The sequence below is a fragment of the Myotis brandtii genome, unplaced genomic scaffold, assembly GCF_000412655.1.
Source record: "Myotis brandtii unplaced genomic scaffold, ASM41265v1 scaffold358, whole genome shotgun sequence".
Classification (NCBI taxonomy): Eukaryota; Metazoa; Chordata; class Mammalia; order Chiroptera; family Vespertilionidae; genus Myotis; species Myotis brandtii.
Window position 1 is genome coordinate 2,033,153 of NW_005363772.1, and position 14,177 is coordinate 2,047,329.

General features: G+C 41.2%; 2 protein-coding genes across 5 annotated transcripts in view; one reads left to right on the forward strand and one right to left on the reverse strand.

Annotated features, from left to right (window-relative positions):
• CASC1 (cancer susceptibility candidate 1) overlaps positions 1-5,473 on the reverse strand; it is a 55,543-nt gene extending 50,070 nt beyond the window's left edge. Inside the window, exons 1-2 of one of the 3 annotated variants that reach the window (XM_005871816.2) lie at positions 5,386-5,473; positions 3,756-3,773 (exon numbers count right to left, since the gene is read on the reverse strand). In XM_005871816.2, coding sequence (XP_005871878.1) covers positions 3,756-3,773; positions 5,386-5,388 — 21 coding nt within the window. In that variant the 5' untranslated portion in view covers positions 5,389-5,473. The other 2 variants (XM_005871817.2, XM_005871818.2) reach the window with 2 other exon arrangements.
• Positions 5,474-5,545: 72 nt separating this feature from the next.
• Positions 5,546-14,075, forward strand: LYRM5 (LYR motif containing 5). 2 transcript variants are annotated; one of them, XM_005871822.2, is made up of 3 exons: positions 5,546-5,667; positions 13,038-13,120; positions 13,202-14,075. In XM_005871822.2, the coding sequence occupies exons 2-3, from the start codon at positions 13,076-13,078 to the stop codon at positions 13,421-13,423; spliced, it is 267 nt and encodes an 88-aa protein (XP_005871884.1). In that variant the 5' UTR covers positions 5,546-5,667; positions 13,038-13,075; the 3' UTR covers positions 13,424-14,075. The 2 variants fall into 2 exon arrangements, with proteins under 2 accessions (XP_005871884.1, XP_014399740.1); XM_014544254.1 differs by having other exon boundaries at positions 5,546-5,663.
• Positions 14,076-14,177: the final 102 nt, after the last annotated feature.

Genomic DNA, 14,177 nt, shown 5'->3' on the forward strand with positions numbered 1-14,177 from the left:
ACTATTTGTTTTCAGCATAAAAGTTGATCCAAAAAATCTTTTAAGTCCAACATTACTGGAAATGGAAAAAATAAAAATATTTTTTATAAAATTATTTTATCTCACCACTTGCTTTAAAAGTTGATCAAAACTTTAAAGCTGCAGATTTTGCTCATTCAAAGAATAAAAAGTGTCTACTATTTACCTAATTTGCAAAGTCTGGCTTTCAAAGTTAAACCAATTGGTCATGTCACAATTAAACCAAATGGCCACATCACAATGACAGAAGACAGTCTGAGTTCATATTTTAATACAAATAAACACGTCAATATGCATCTTCATGACAAGCTACCTCAGTTTGTACTATGAGGTCAGGTATGAGTTTATTCCATTTCCTTACACATTGTTTTAAAAAGATGCAATTTTAATGACCTGAACTTAATTAACATCATTTATATTTTAGGGTCAACATTGCATGTCCCACAGAAAACAGGACGCAAATTGTTACAGAGTAGAAAAAATGTTTAGGCCTGCTTAATTCCTAGCCACCTCAGCTGCTTGACAGCCTGTGCAAAGTTTCTAGGAACTGAGCTCACACACCTGAGCAACGGCCTACAAAGAATAGACAGATCAAAATTAAGAATAGTCCTGACCTTTAAGTTACCCAGAAATGAATAAGAGGAGGATGATGAATAGCTTGGCTAAAACTACGCAATGAGCTTTTGTAACTTGGCTTTGCTTGCTATGGGAACCTGAACACGAATGTAGTTGTCCCCTTTAAATATTGGACTCTGCAGATGGTCGTGGCCGCTTCTCTCTTGGGCTTCCCGAGTGGAGGAGCGGACATTGGCCAGTCAATAAAGGCTCTCCAAATTTTAATCAGTCTGGAATTCTGGTCATTCTGTCACTCGTGCTCCACAACAAAATTTTAGGCAAACAAAGCTTGTTTGTGAATATTGTATTCCTAAATTAAAATAGGATTTAAAGTACAGTTCCATACCTGAAGGTTTTTCGTTACTATTCTCAGTCTATTCAAATAAAATGAATTCTAATAAAAATAAACCAAGTTCTGTAAAGTCTCTTCAGAAGTTGTATTCCTAAAAATAATTCAAATATCAACATTTCTTAATATTTTCTTCACTGGAAGAGCAATTATAAATTAACTGGAATGACAGAAATCATCTATGTATTCATCAATCTGTAAGGCAATTTTCTCCTACAATCCACTTAAAGTCTTCTGCTATTTCATGTATTCTATGAAGTGCAGTGGTTTTTGGGAAAAAAACAACATATTGATGTAAAGGCAGTGGTGGATCTTTCAACAGTGCACCTGATATTCTAACCTTTTCTATAGTCCTGTACAGTTTCCTAGCTTTTGAAACGAGTAATACTAATTCAAGTTGTATGAAGTTTCAAAAACGACTTTAAGGTCGTTTAACTATTAAGCTCATTTACATACTTACTGATATTCAATCTTTTTTCATTAAAAAAAATTGTTATTTTTGAGACCTTGTATGCATATATGCATAACCCATGGACACAGACAATAGGGTGCTGAAGGCCTGGGGCAGGGGAGTGTAGGGGGGGATGGAGAGGGTCAATGCAATACTTTGGGGGGAAAAGGGGAATATGTAATACTTTCAACAATAAAGAATTATTTTTAAAAATTGTTATTTTTGGAGTCTAGATGTTTTATTAATGAATTACATTGTGATAGTTTTCTTGTGCATCATTGTTTGACAATAGTCTCATGGGTGATGTCACTAAACAAAAATTATTACCAGTCCCACCGCTCCATACTACAATATATAAGAAATACAGAATATCTCAAAACTTCTAATGCCACATTTCAGCACTTACAAGACAAAACAAGAAGTCCTTGGTGCCATGACTAAAGAAAGGTTTGCCAGAATAAATGTTTTGGATCATCCATTAGTTTCATAGCCCAGGCCTGAGGGTAAGATTAGAATGGTTGAGAGATATGCCTTTGTTTTGAAAAGCAAAAGGATAATTGTGAAAGGGGAGAGTGTAATAGCAAAAGGCAGGACTTTGAAACTGTAGATTTTCCCCAGGAAAAGATCAATATGGAAGTTGATTATCTGGAAATTGATATCCATAAAGTTCTCTGTGTCATTGTCTCCCTAGAAAACCTTTGTGTATCTCTGAGGGTCCTCTTTACTTCTAGAATTTGATTTATTTCGGTGCGAAGACTTGGATCTAGACTGCTGCAACAGCTTCCCAACTCGTCCTCCTACTTGTACTCTTGCTTCCCTAGAGTGAATTTTCCACTGACCCTTTAAAAAATGTAAATCATATCATGTCACTCTTCAGTTTACAACTTTCTCAGGCTATCCATTACCCTAAGAATAAAAACCCAAACATTTCATCTTGGTCTACTTGGCCATGAACTGTCTCCTGTTATCTCCTCCACCACACCCCATATTTTATCTTTCACTTTCTACCTCTCTCACTCTATTCTAACCACTCTGGTATTCTCACAAGGTCACTGCCAACTTCGCAATAACTGTTTTCTTCAGTCTAAAGTAGTCATATGCCAGCTAATTATTGACTTTCTTACTTCATACAGGTCTCTTCTCAAATTTTACTTCCTTAATCACCCTATATGTAACAGCACTATCCTCTACCACACATTTCTCACTGCAACCTTCCTTGGTTTTCTGCATATTCCAAGTCATTTAAAACTAGAGGGCTGGTGCACGAAATTCATGCACTCAGGGTGGGGTGGGGGCCCTCAGCCTGACCTGTTCCCTCTGGCAGTCCAGGAGCCTCTTGCAGGGAGTAGGCCTAAGCCATCAGTTGGACATCCTTAGTGCTGCCTCGGTGATGGGAGAGGCTCCTGCCACCACCGCTGCGCTCGCCAGCCATGAGCTCAGCTTCTGGCTGAGTAGTGTTCTCTCTGTGGGAGTGCACTGACCACCAGGGGGCAGCTCCTGCATTGAGCATCTGCCCCCTGGTGGTGGTCAGTGCGCATAGCAACCAGTCGTTCCACCATTCAGTTGATTTGCATATTAGCCTTTTATTGTATAGGTTTATATTATTTCATCACCTCCCATCCCCAGATAGAATGTAAACTTTATGTAATGAAATCACTTTCTTGAAGAGATACCTGCATCCCCATGTTCATTGCAACATTATTCAAAATACCCAAGACATGAAACCATCTAAGTGTCTATCCACAGATGACTAGATAAGGAAAAAGAAAATATACAATACAATATTATTCAGCCATAAAAAAGAACAAAATCTTGCTATTTGCATTAATATGGATAAACCTTGAGGGCATTATGTTATGTGAATTAAATCAGAGAAACTGTATGATCTCACTTAGATGTAAAATCTAAAAAAGCCAAACTCATAGAAACAGAGAGTAAATTGGTGATTGCCAGAGGTGGAGGGATGGAGGAAATGGGCAGATGCTGGTCAGTGGGTATAAATTTCAGTTATGAAATGAATAAGTTCTGGGGATCTAATGTGGTGACTATAGTTAATAACACTGTATTGTATACTTGAAAGCTGCCAAGGCAGTAGATCTTAAATGTTCTTACCACACACACACACACACACACACACACACACACAATGGTAATTATGTGAAGTGATGAATGGATTAACCTCATGATTTAAACAGCATTAATGTCTACAAAGTAAGCTTACTAAATTCTATAAACTATAAGAAAACTAACTAAAAATGTTTTAATATTCTGTATGTACAATCCCAGTAATTATAAAACTATGATGAGAAAATTTCTACCTACCTTCTTTGCTTTGGTACTCTAAAATTTGGAAAAAGAAAAGAATTGATAAATTTTTTGAAAAATCAAATACTTTTAACAAAAGTGCCCTGATTATGTAACATGCTAAAATTAGGAGAAGCTGGGTAAAGAATATAAGGGAAGTCTCTGTACCATCTTTGCAACTTTTTTGTACATCTAAAATTACCTCAAAAGTCTTTTTAAAAAGAATTCAGACAAGACTAGAAGCAAGTCTAGGAAAAACTAAAAATAGTTCACTCCCTGAAGCATCTTTTATAAGTAAATTTTACACTCTTTCTTAATACAATCATTCAATGATCCATGTTTAATCAAATGCCCTATCACTAACCAGAGTACCAGTCGGAAAGGAACTAGTTTAAAGGGTTCCAAAGAACAATAAGTCATTGAGCGTTGATACTAATTCCAGTTTGAAAGTGTAGGAATGATCTCATAGAAAAATCTTTCTGTGAAATGATTGCTTTTATAAGAAAGAGAATCAGAATTCAGCAATATGTGGAAATTATTTTGGAAAGCAAAGTATTTCAATAAATAATTAGAAGTATTTTTCGGTTACACTATTAGTAATTTCCTGATCAGGCCCATGTGTCCATTAGATTTCTGGTAAGGAATTTGTAGGAGATCACATGACTATAAGATTATAAACTTTCCATATGTGAACACTTACACAGGGCAAATTACTGGTTCAAGCCATAAGATTATCACAGTATAAAATATATATGTTAAAAATGGCACAAAGCAGATTATACATTCTTGAAAACTGCACATATTTATTAATGATTTATACACAAGACACTCTAAAATGCTGGAGATGATATAAAGAGGAATAGAATTCGCTCTCACATAACTTTTGCAAACGGGCTCCACTTTTATTATTATATTTGCTATTAACAGTTAGCATACTTTCATTTTGAAATAAGTACTATACAGCAGACTATATAAATAGCATTGCCCCTGCCCTCAAGTAGCCATATTTTAAAGATGGGCAAATTGTCATCTCTCACTAGTGCTTTTAATGTGAAGCAGGTTTGGGATAAACACATATCCTCACCTCCCTGCAAATCGTAAGAGCATCAGTTAGCAAGTAGTGCCCAAAGTTCAGAGGGCATAAGTACAAAGAATGAACTTCATATTTTCCAATAGTTTTTAAATAATTAACTAATTACATTCCCACTTCCTCTGATTTCAGTCATAGAAGACGGAAATCACATGTAAGAAAAATGGGGAAAGATATTATCTCATTGCTATATGTTGGCCTCTGTTCTTGGAGAAGACAGCTGAGGAGTGTAGGGAAAGACACAACAACGAGAAGCTTTATCCTAATAAATTCAGGGCAGGCTGCGCACCTTGAGTCAAACATCAGTATGTTCACTCGGCTGAGGCCACGTTTTAAACCATGCAACAGTGTGAGATTAGGGCCCCCTCTGACCTGTCCGCGAGTTACGGATGGGAAGACCACGGATGGAGAGGAGGCCGTTCCCCAACAGCGCTAGGGGTTCTTTCTTAAGCCGACCTGCTCCCCTCTAACGTAAGTCGGGTTCTTCTCATCACTGAGCACCGGGGAAGGAGAATCAGTGCTCGCCCCTTCGCCTGGTTCCCCCGCATTCCCGCTCACCATGCTCAGTGAAGCACGACCTCCGCGGTGCGTCTGCAAGAGGCGAAGCCGAGCGTGCGGACTAAACGCTCTGGGGTTGTCAGGACGACAAGCCCCGCCCACTGACGCCCCAGGGAAACAGCGCTTTCGGCCCGCACGGTCCGCGCAGTCGCGCTGCGTTCTTCCGGGCGGCGCCCCGCCCCCTCCGTGACAGCTCGCCCGCACGCCCTCCACGCTGCGTGGGTGACAGACGCACAGTGGAAGCGGTGCGAAGCTTTACGGCTGCGGCGCGCCGGAAAGTGCGTGAGTGCAGCTCCCGGGTGCTTCCTTGTGCTTTGCGGACCTGGGGTCTGGAGGCGGGGAAGTTACGCTCCGGGCGAGGAGGTGCTGCGGGCGTGGGAAAGTGTCCGAGCGCCGCCGCCGTTGCGGGTCTCCCCTCTCCCTCTGTCCCCGGAGCGTGCTGGGCGAATGTGTGTCAGGGCCTCCAGGAGGACAGGGGCCACCCCAGCTACCCAGGCTGGCTGCTGCCCAGCTTCCCGGGTCCCCACAGCTTAGGCCAGCCGGGTGCGGCCATTTAGATAAGAGGTGGCTTGGTTATTTTTAAATGCATGACCTTCGGATTCTTCTCCCTGCACCTGGTTCTGTTTATTTCCCGTGCAAGGTGTATGTCGTTTTTTTCTAAGAGCCGCTGTAAACAAGAACTGGGAAGGATCTGAAACAATTCCTGGGTGAAGTTATTTCTTACAGATGAAGGTCGCTGAAGCCCAGCCAGGGCCATTACGTTATTCGCCCAAGGTCAAAAATTGTGATAACCACTAGCACAACCTTCAGGATGTGACTCCTCCCCACATGAAGAGACACTGACAACTCAGACCCACAGAAAACTAGAATTAAGTGATTTAAGAAATTAAGTGCCTTGTAAAGCCCTAGCTGAATTCTCCATGATTTTAGGACCCAAAACCCTGTTTTAGCATAACATGGCATGAAATACTTTAAAATTGTTGACACCATTTCTCATCTCTGAATTCTAATTTTATAATGCTCTATCCCAACGTCATTGATTAAGTGTGTTCATAAATATTACTTACTGAGCTAGTCTTTGTGGGTTAGAGTGTTACTATCCCCCTTGTAAGAGAAATCCAGGTTGTGGAATGGTTGACATCCACCTCCAAATTCCCGGTAGTAAGATAAACATATAAATGTTGACTTCGTCTACTTCTGAAGCCGTTTGGAATGGAAGTAAGCTTTTGTTTTAAATTGTTTTTCAACCAGATGACTTTTTATGATACAAAACCTCAGTCCACTCAACTAGGACTGATTGGGGAAAGGAGGTGATAATTCCAAATTACCTTAAAATGGTGGGCCTCCAAGGAGAGGACTTGCTCAAACTCTCACTCTTACCAACCCGCCCCCCCCCCACCCCCAGGAATTGCTATGGATGTGACAGGACAAGCTGGACTGTGTTCTAGGGGTCACCGCGCTGTAAGAGCTTATACCAGTGAGCTTGGTTCTCCTCCAGTACTTCTCTTGCAAGCTGCCTGAGAGTAAGGAAGTGTTCCTTTCCCTTCAGACAGGCGTAATGCCTACCCGTTCTGAACATACATAACCGTCTCCTTTCAACTCACTTATATCATCTGGCTTCTAGGTCGGACTAGAGACCAAGCTGTATGCCAGCCTTTGGGAGCAACATCTCTTGCCACCGACCTCTCTGATTACATATGCTTCCGTGCTGGCAGTTGTGTTGGAATACAGTTTTTGTGGGAAGCCTTTTTAGGTTTAACTACTTTGGAGATATGTGCTTCATCTATTTGAGTCAAGTCTACCAGATCCCAATAAATAATAATATTGCATTGCCCTTCTTTGCCAGCTTCTTTCAGCTCTTATTGCCATCTGAACTGTATGGGGAAGAGTGATTAACAACAGCTTTGAGTGCCATAGTCCCCAGTAAAATGACAATTCTTACTTAACCCAGGACTGGAGTTAATGATTAAGTCTTAGCTTCTTAGCCCAGTCACTAGAAAAGCTGTCAGCGGGGATTGTTACCCCCAGCCTTTGCCTACTACACACATCTGCATTCTCAGAATGAAGGGGGACTTATTTTCATCCCTAACTCATCTGGCTCTTTACAAAGAACAGAAACCACCATAACTTGTTGCAAGGTTAAGGAGCAGTCCCAGGTCCCTGCTGCACTTAAATTGTTCACCAATTGCAAACCCTAAAAATAGGAGACCTATTTTTCCCAAAGGCCAAAATACACGTAAATGCTTGAATGCCAGTGTACAATAATAAACTGCCTTAATCTGTTTAAATTAACATAGCAAAGAATGGGGAAAATTTACCTTAGTCATATCAGCTACTTTTTTTGCTGGGAAAATCTTTTATTAATTTATAAAAAGAACAACAGCTAAAAAAGGACAATTTAAACCGTATCTCTAAAAGCTTTCACAGATTTACAGATTGTGAATTAAATAAAACTATGCTCTTTCCCAGGAATAAAACAGGCTATCATTTGCAATTTGAAATTATACCTATGTAGATTGAATTTAGAATTATTTTAAAAGCACATGGTTTTAAGAGTCATTCTCCAATAAGGTTAAACCACATTGGAAAATGCTTCTCAGCCAAACAAGAAACATTTTTAAAAATGAAATTAGGTTTTGACATAGCAGGTTAAATACACCCATCTAATTTCACTCCCTTCCAAAACTCCACTAAATTTTCATTAAAAGGGCCATAATAATAAATTGGAAAAATTAGAGGGGAGATGACAATAAGACTTAGAAGCTGCAGAACAGGTGACTGACTTACTTAGCACACCAGAAGAGCTCCATTTATACTGCATCATTCTCAAAAGGCACTGGAACAGGGCCATTGGAATTGGAAATGAAAAATGAAGCAAAGAGGATTAAGTGAAAGCTATGTGAGAAACAACTCCAAGTGACTGTGCCCTCTCACTCCCATAGAAGACTGGAGGTTTATTTATGGACAAAATCTGAACTGGGGTGTCTTTAGGCATACTAAGTACATGAGAACTACAGTGAAAGGAAATTAAGTTAATTTGGGCATACATAATACTGAATGCAAGGCCCCTGTTAATACTGAATAGGCAAATCCTCAGAAGATTGGAAGATATTTCTTTGGGGAATCTGACCAGCCCAAGAGGAAAGATCTAAGATTGACATCAGTGGTTCCCCAATAAAGGGCCCACTCAAATCCTCCTAGGTAAAGGTCAAAGTAAGTTGCAACCATGTATGCAGATATTCTAAAATGCATTTTTGGGCCTTTTACTTCTAATAGACAGAAAAGATTTACCAGTCTTTGGAGGAAAGCTCAGAAGTGATGCAGCAAAAGCAAGCAGCGGGGGGGGTGGGGGGAGAAACAACTTGAAGGAAAACAACAGAAATTGAGAGTAAACTAACATTAATGAACTCAAAGGAAAATAAATTGTTTTGTTACATTGTATGCTTGTTATGTGAATTAGTTCATGAACTACTAAAAAGGGGATTATACAAGTTTTAACATGGAAGTAATGTTGGTTCCTATGTGATTTATGAACTTCAGCATAAAATGAAAGTCCTCACTTAGTTGCTCTACTATCAGCAGGAGTCATTCAGGTATATTTTTTAAAATTTTTAAACAGGTGCTTACACTCAGGGCTCCTTCTCCAGAGAAGCATACTCCACTGTATGCAACTATTGATTGGTGGCAGACTGGACCACCTACTCTGACCACTAAGTGTCAAGTCCAAAGGTTTCCTTAAACCAGCGGTCGCCAACCTTTCAGACCTCACGGACCACCATTGGTCCGCGGACCACCACTTGGCGACCGCTGTATAGCTCTCTACTTCCATGTGTACCTCAGTTTCTACCAACCCTACTTTTAGCATTTAAAAAGTTTTAGTGAGGTATAATTGACATAGAATAAACTACATTTATTTAAAATATAAATACAATTTGATAAACCAAACATATGCATACACTTATGAAATCATCACCACAATCATGATAAATATCCATCATCCCCAAAGACTTCCTCCTGCCCCTTTTGATCCTTTCTTCGTCTCCAGCCCCTAACTCTATTATTTTTAGCAGTTTAAAGATCTCTGCGAGTCTCCAGCTAGGCTCAGAGAAACTCAAGTGATCCAAATTAACTCTCCAAGTACCAGTTTCTGTTTATTAGTTGTTTAGTTGCATAGGATTTGAGTTGTCTGTCCCAAACCTATTTTCCCCCAAAACCCTGTTATTTTTAATGTTTTTGCAACATGAAAGGTTTTTCAGGAATATCTATATGTAATCTCAAAGTACTTCTCACAAAATGCTTACTAACTTCAAACCAGGGGGAGTAACTTTACAGAGAATCCAAACCTTAATCTAGTGATCAAAATTAACATCAATCATAATAAACAAATTGGAACTGTGTCCACCTGATAAGATACAATAAAATGAACAAACCATCATGTCTGTAATATGTTTGCCCAAACTACATAACCTTAATCTAGCCATGAGGTAACATCACAATGAGACACATTCTACAAAATACATGGGCAATGTGTAATCTTGGATTCGATCTTTTTGTTATCTATCTATATATAAAACCCTAATATGCAAATAGACCAAACAGCTGAACAACCAAACAAGCGGTCGCTATGACGTGTGCTGACCACAAGGGGGCATGCACAGAACATGGCGGGCGTCGGCAGCAGGCAGCTGAGCGCAGAACATGGCGGGCGTCGGCCGTGGCGGGATGGTGGAGGTGAGCAGGGGCGCCAGACCAAGGCAGGGCACAGGTCGCTGTCATCGGGGCGAGCCTCTGGTAGTTACTGAAAATTCTTTGCTCCTGTGCGCTGTGGTCCTGCCCAGTGCTCAACCTACTGCTGGCACTGGCCCCACTCGCACCCGCTGCCAGCACCAGAGCCACCGTTTGCACCGCCAGTGCTGGCCCTAATCGCTCAGAGCCATAAGCGGGTGCGAGTGGCAGCTGCCAGCCCCGATAACCCCTCACGGCTTCTTCACCTCCTCCTGTTCCTGAGAGGCGATCGGGGCCGGCAGCCGCCTCTCGCACCCACTGCTGGCAACGGCCCCACTCACACCCACAGCTAGTGCTGGAGCCGCCGCTCACACCTGCTGCCGGTGCCTGGTGCTGATCCCGATCACTCAGCACCGTCAACAGGTGCGAGCAGCGGGTGCGAGCAGCGGCTGCCAGCCCGATAGCCCCGGAGGGCTTCTCCACCTCCCCCTGCTCCTGAGGGGCAATCAGAGCAGCAGCCACCGCTCGCCCCAACTGCTGGCACCGACCCAAGTCACTCTGTACCGTCAGCAGGTGCGAGTGGAGCTGGTGCATGAGAGCGGTGGTGGTGGGAGCGGGGCTGCCAGCAGACAGGGGACCAGGGACTGTGGTGGGAGGGGCTGGGCAGGGACGCGGAGGATGGGCCAAAACCCACCCCTGTGCCCACCACAGACTTGTGGCCCACAGTTCCTTTTAAGGTGCACAGATTTGTGCACTGGGCACCTAGTGCAATAAGGGCATCTTTAGGACAAGTGCCAGAACATGAAGGGGTTGTTGATCAAATGGGAGTAATAGAGCAGTGTTAACTTCCTGATGCCGATCGTTGTATTGTTCTGTAGGAAATGTCCTTATTCATGGACAATACACTCTAAAGCTGTGCTGTCCAGTGTGGTAGCAACTAAGTCCTGGGTACCTGTAAGCCCTTAAAATATAGCTAGTGTAATACATTGAAATAATATTTTAAATATAAAGAATGTTATTAAATGATTTTATTTATAATATGTACTAAAAAATGTAAAATTACCTAAGTGCCTCTTATATTTCTATTGGATGGCTATGCAAAGTATTCAGGCTGATGGAACAGCATGTTAGTAACTTCTCAAATAGTTCTGGAAAAAATATTTGTAGTGTGTTGCAACTTTCCTGCAAGGTTGAAATCATCTATACTAATAAAACAGTAATATGCTAATTAGACCCGGAGACCTTCTGGACATTCTTCCGGACAATGCCATGATGGCGGGGCCGAGGTAGAGGCGATTAGGGGCAATCAGGCTGGCAGGGGAGGGCAGTTGGGTGCAAGCAGGCCAGCAGGGGGAGCAGTTGGGGGCAAGCAGGCCGGCAGGGGTGGGCAGTTGGGAGCGATCAAGCTGGCATGCAGAGTGGTTAGGGGTGATCAGGGAGGCAGGCAGGTGAGCGGTTAGGAGCCAGCGGTCCCAGATTGGAGAAGGTGAAGGCCGGACTGAGGGACAACCCCCACCCCCTTGGAAGGGGGGGCTGTTGGGGTTGATCAGGCCAGCAGGCAGAGTGGTTAGGGGTGATCAGGCAGGCCTACAGCCCCTCCCCCCAGCCAGCTCCACCCCTGATCACCCCTCCACACACACCAATCAGGGGTGGGGCCAGCCCGCCCACTGCCCACAGCCCTTCCCTATGGCTGACCCCACCCCCAATTGGCCCCCCCATCAGGGGCGGCGCCCGCTGGCCAACCTCTCGCCATCTCCTCCTCCCGACAGGCCCGGCCCGGATCCGCCAATTGGGGCTGGGCCAGCTGGACCCCACCCGTGCACGAATTCATGCACTGGGTCTCATCTATAATAATAAAAGTGTAATATGCTAATTAGACCGGATGTCCTTCTGGACAAAGCCCAGGTTCCAGGTGCCTGCCGGCAGCCAAAGGGACACCTGGGTCCCAGGTGCCAGAGGGAAGCCGGTGCCAGCAGCTGGGGGAAGGAAGGTCTACTCTTGCATGAATTTCATGCATCAGGCCTCTAGTTTCAAAATAAAAATTGTTAATGAGGGACTATTTTCATAGGTCATTGGGAAAACTGGAATTACAGAATTTTAGAGGAGGTTAATAACTGACATTAACATTTACTTTGGGCCTACTTATGTTAGGAATTTTATTATTTAATCCCCACAATTATAACAAGTATTGGGAATTATTGTCTATGTTTAGGATATCCTGGTTCATTAACAAATTATACATGAGATATAATCTATCCCATTAGATGTTGCCTGCTCATGTAACCCCTTATGAGTTGTTCATTTTGCCTCTTTACTACCAATCTTATTGCCCATCTACCATTAATTGTGAGCCTGCTCAACTCAAACAGCAAGTTTCTCCTACTTTTTAGCCTTTCTTAGGATAGCACCCTTCTACATTTGACCAGGCCTCTTCTCAATGTCCTCCAAACAGATCTGGCCTTGCCTTGAGAGCAGAAAAAATACAGTCTTCCTTTTGATGATAAGGAAATTGAGGCTCAGAAAGGTTAAGTAACCTATACAACATTATAAAGCTGGCATTCCAATCTAGTTCTAATTCATTCTATTGTGGTATTAAAAGGAGGTATACCTACATATTTGACAATTCATTTTCTCTCATTATCCTATTTCCCTCATGGGACTTGTCAAAATTCATAATTATCTTGTTTGTTTATGTCTCCCCCAGGAGATGTTAGTTCTGTGAAAGCAGGTACTTTATCTGACCAATGTTCATAGGTATATCCCATTGCCTGAAACATAAAAATGCTCAAAATAATAATTGGGTAAAAAAAAAAAAAAAAGCATTTTCCCACCATGTAAAATCTGTTTTTCTTCATTTTTACTACAATAGTTATTTGCAAAAAACAAACAAACAAACAAAAAAAACCACAAACTTTCTTTTTCTTTAGGTATGCTATATATAAGTGGATATTTTCCATAAGTGAAAATGGCCAATTCTTTAAGAGGAGAAGTACTGAATCTTTATAAAAATGTAAGTAATTACGTTGCCAACTTTATAAATGTTGTTCCTTGACATGGATTGTTTAGAAATATATAATCTTTCCTTTTTAAGCTGCTGTACCTTGGACGAGACTATCCAAAAGGAGCAGACTATTTTAAAAGGCGTCTGAAGAATGTTTTCCTTAAAAACAAAGATGTGAAGGACCCAGAGAAGATCAGAGAACTGATTGCACGGGGTGAATTTGTAATGAAAGAGCTAGAAGCCTTGTATTTCCTTAGGAAATACAGAGCTATGAAACAGCGCTATTATTCAGATACCAAAGACACTAACTGATCATTACTATAATTTTACTAAAACCAGTGCCAGCTGTTTATGTATAAATATAAAAATAATTCTAACTTAAAATGGCAACATGTACATGACATATAAAAAATACTTAAGCTGCCTTAACTGAGCTAAAACAGGGTTAACTTATATTTATACTGTGTTTTATCAGCAACCCTTAATGCACAATTTTATACTAACATAACGTTGCCAACTACAAATTATAGATTAATGAGTACCTAATTTCAAATGAAAAATAATGTACTTAAAACAATTGTAACTTAATAGATTTTTGCCAATTATCCTTAGCCCATTTCTCCATTTAACTGACAATGCCATTTAATTCACATGAAACTAGGCAAAATAATGTTTTTTACATTTATTGTCTTTAATTTTTGAAGGAGTACCTTATTTTTTACCCCATCTGGTATATTAGCAAGGTTCACTACAAAACAAATAGCACCTGGTCATGATTTTAGTGCAGTTATAGAAATAATACATATGAAGATTACTTCTGTACTTGAAATAGCTTGCCAGTGATTGGCATTACATACATACCTATTCAATATCTCCATTATTTTGCTTCTAGCTTCCTTTGGGCCTTAAAATAAATCACCTGTTGTGTATCTATTACCTTCTTTGATAAAAAGTAATGAAGTTATTTTTTTGTCATAAAGGTAGATCTGTTTTGCATCTACTTATGAGTTAACATGGCAATGGAATTAAAACTAAAATGGGCTCAGTGGATAGAGCGTCAGCCTGC

Bases quoted from the DNA above. Each gene is read 5' to 3' on its own strand.
- LYRM5 (XM_005871822.2), top strand. From the start codon at position 13,076: ATGGCCAATTCTTTAAGAGGAGAAGTACTGAATCTTTATAAAAAT. The intron at 13,121-13,201 runs GTAAGTAATTAC...TTCCTTTTTAAG, and splicing joins TACTGAATCTTTATAAAAAT to CTGCTGTACCTTGGACGAGA.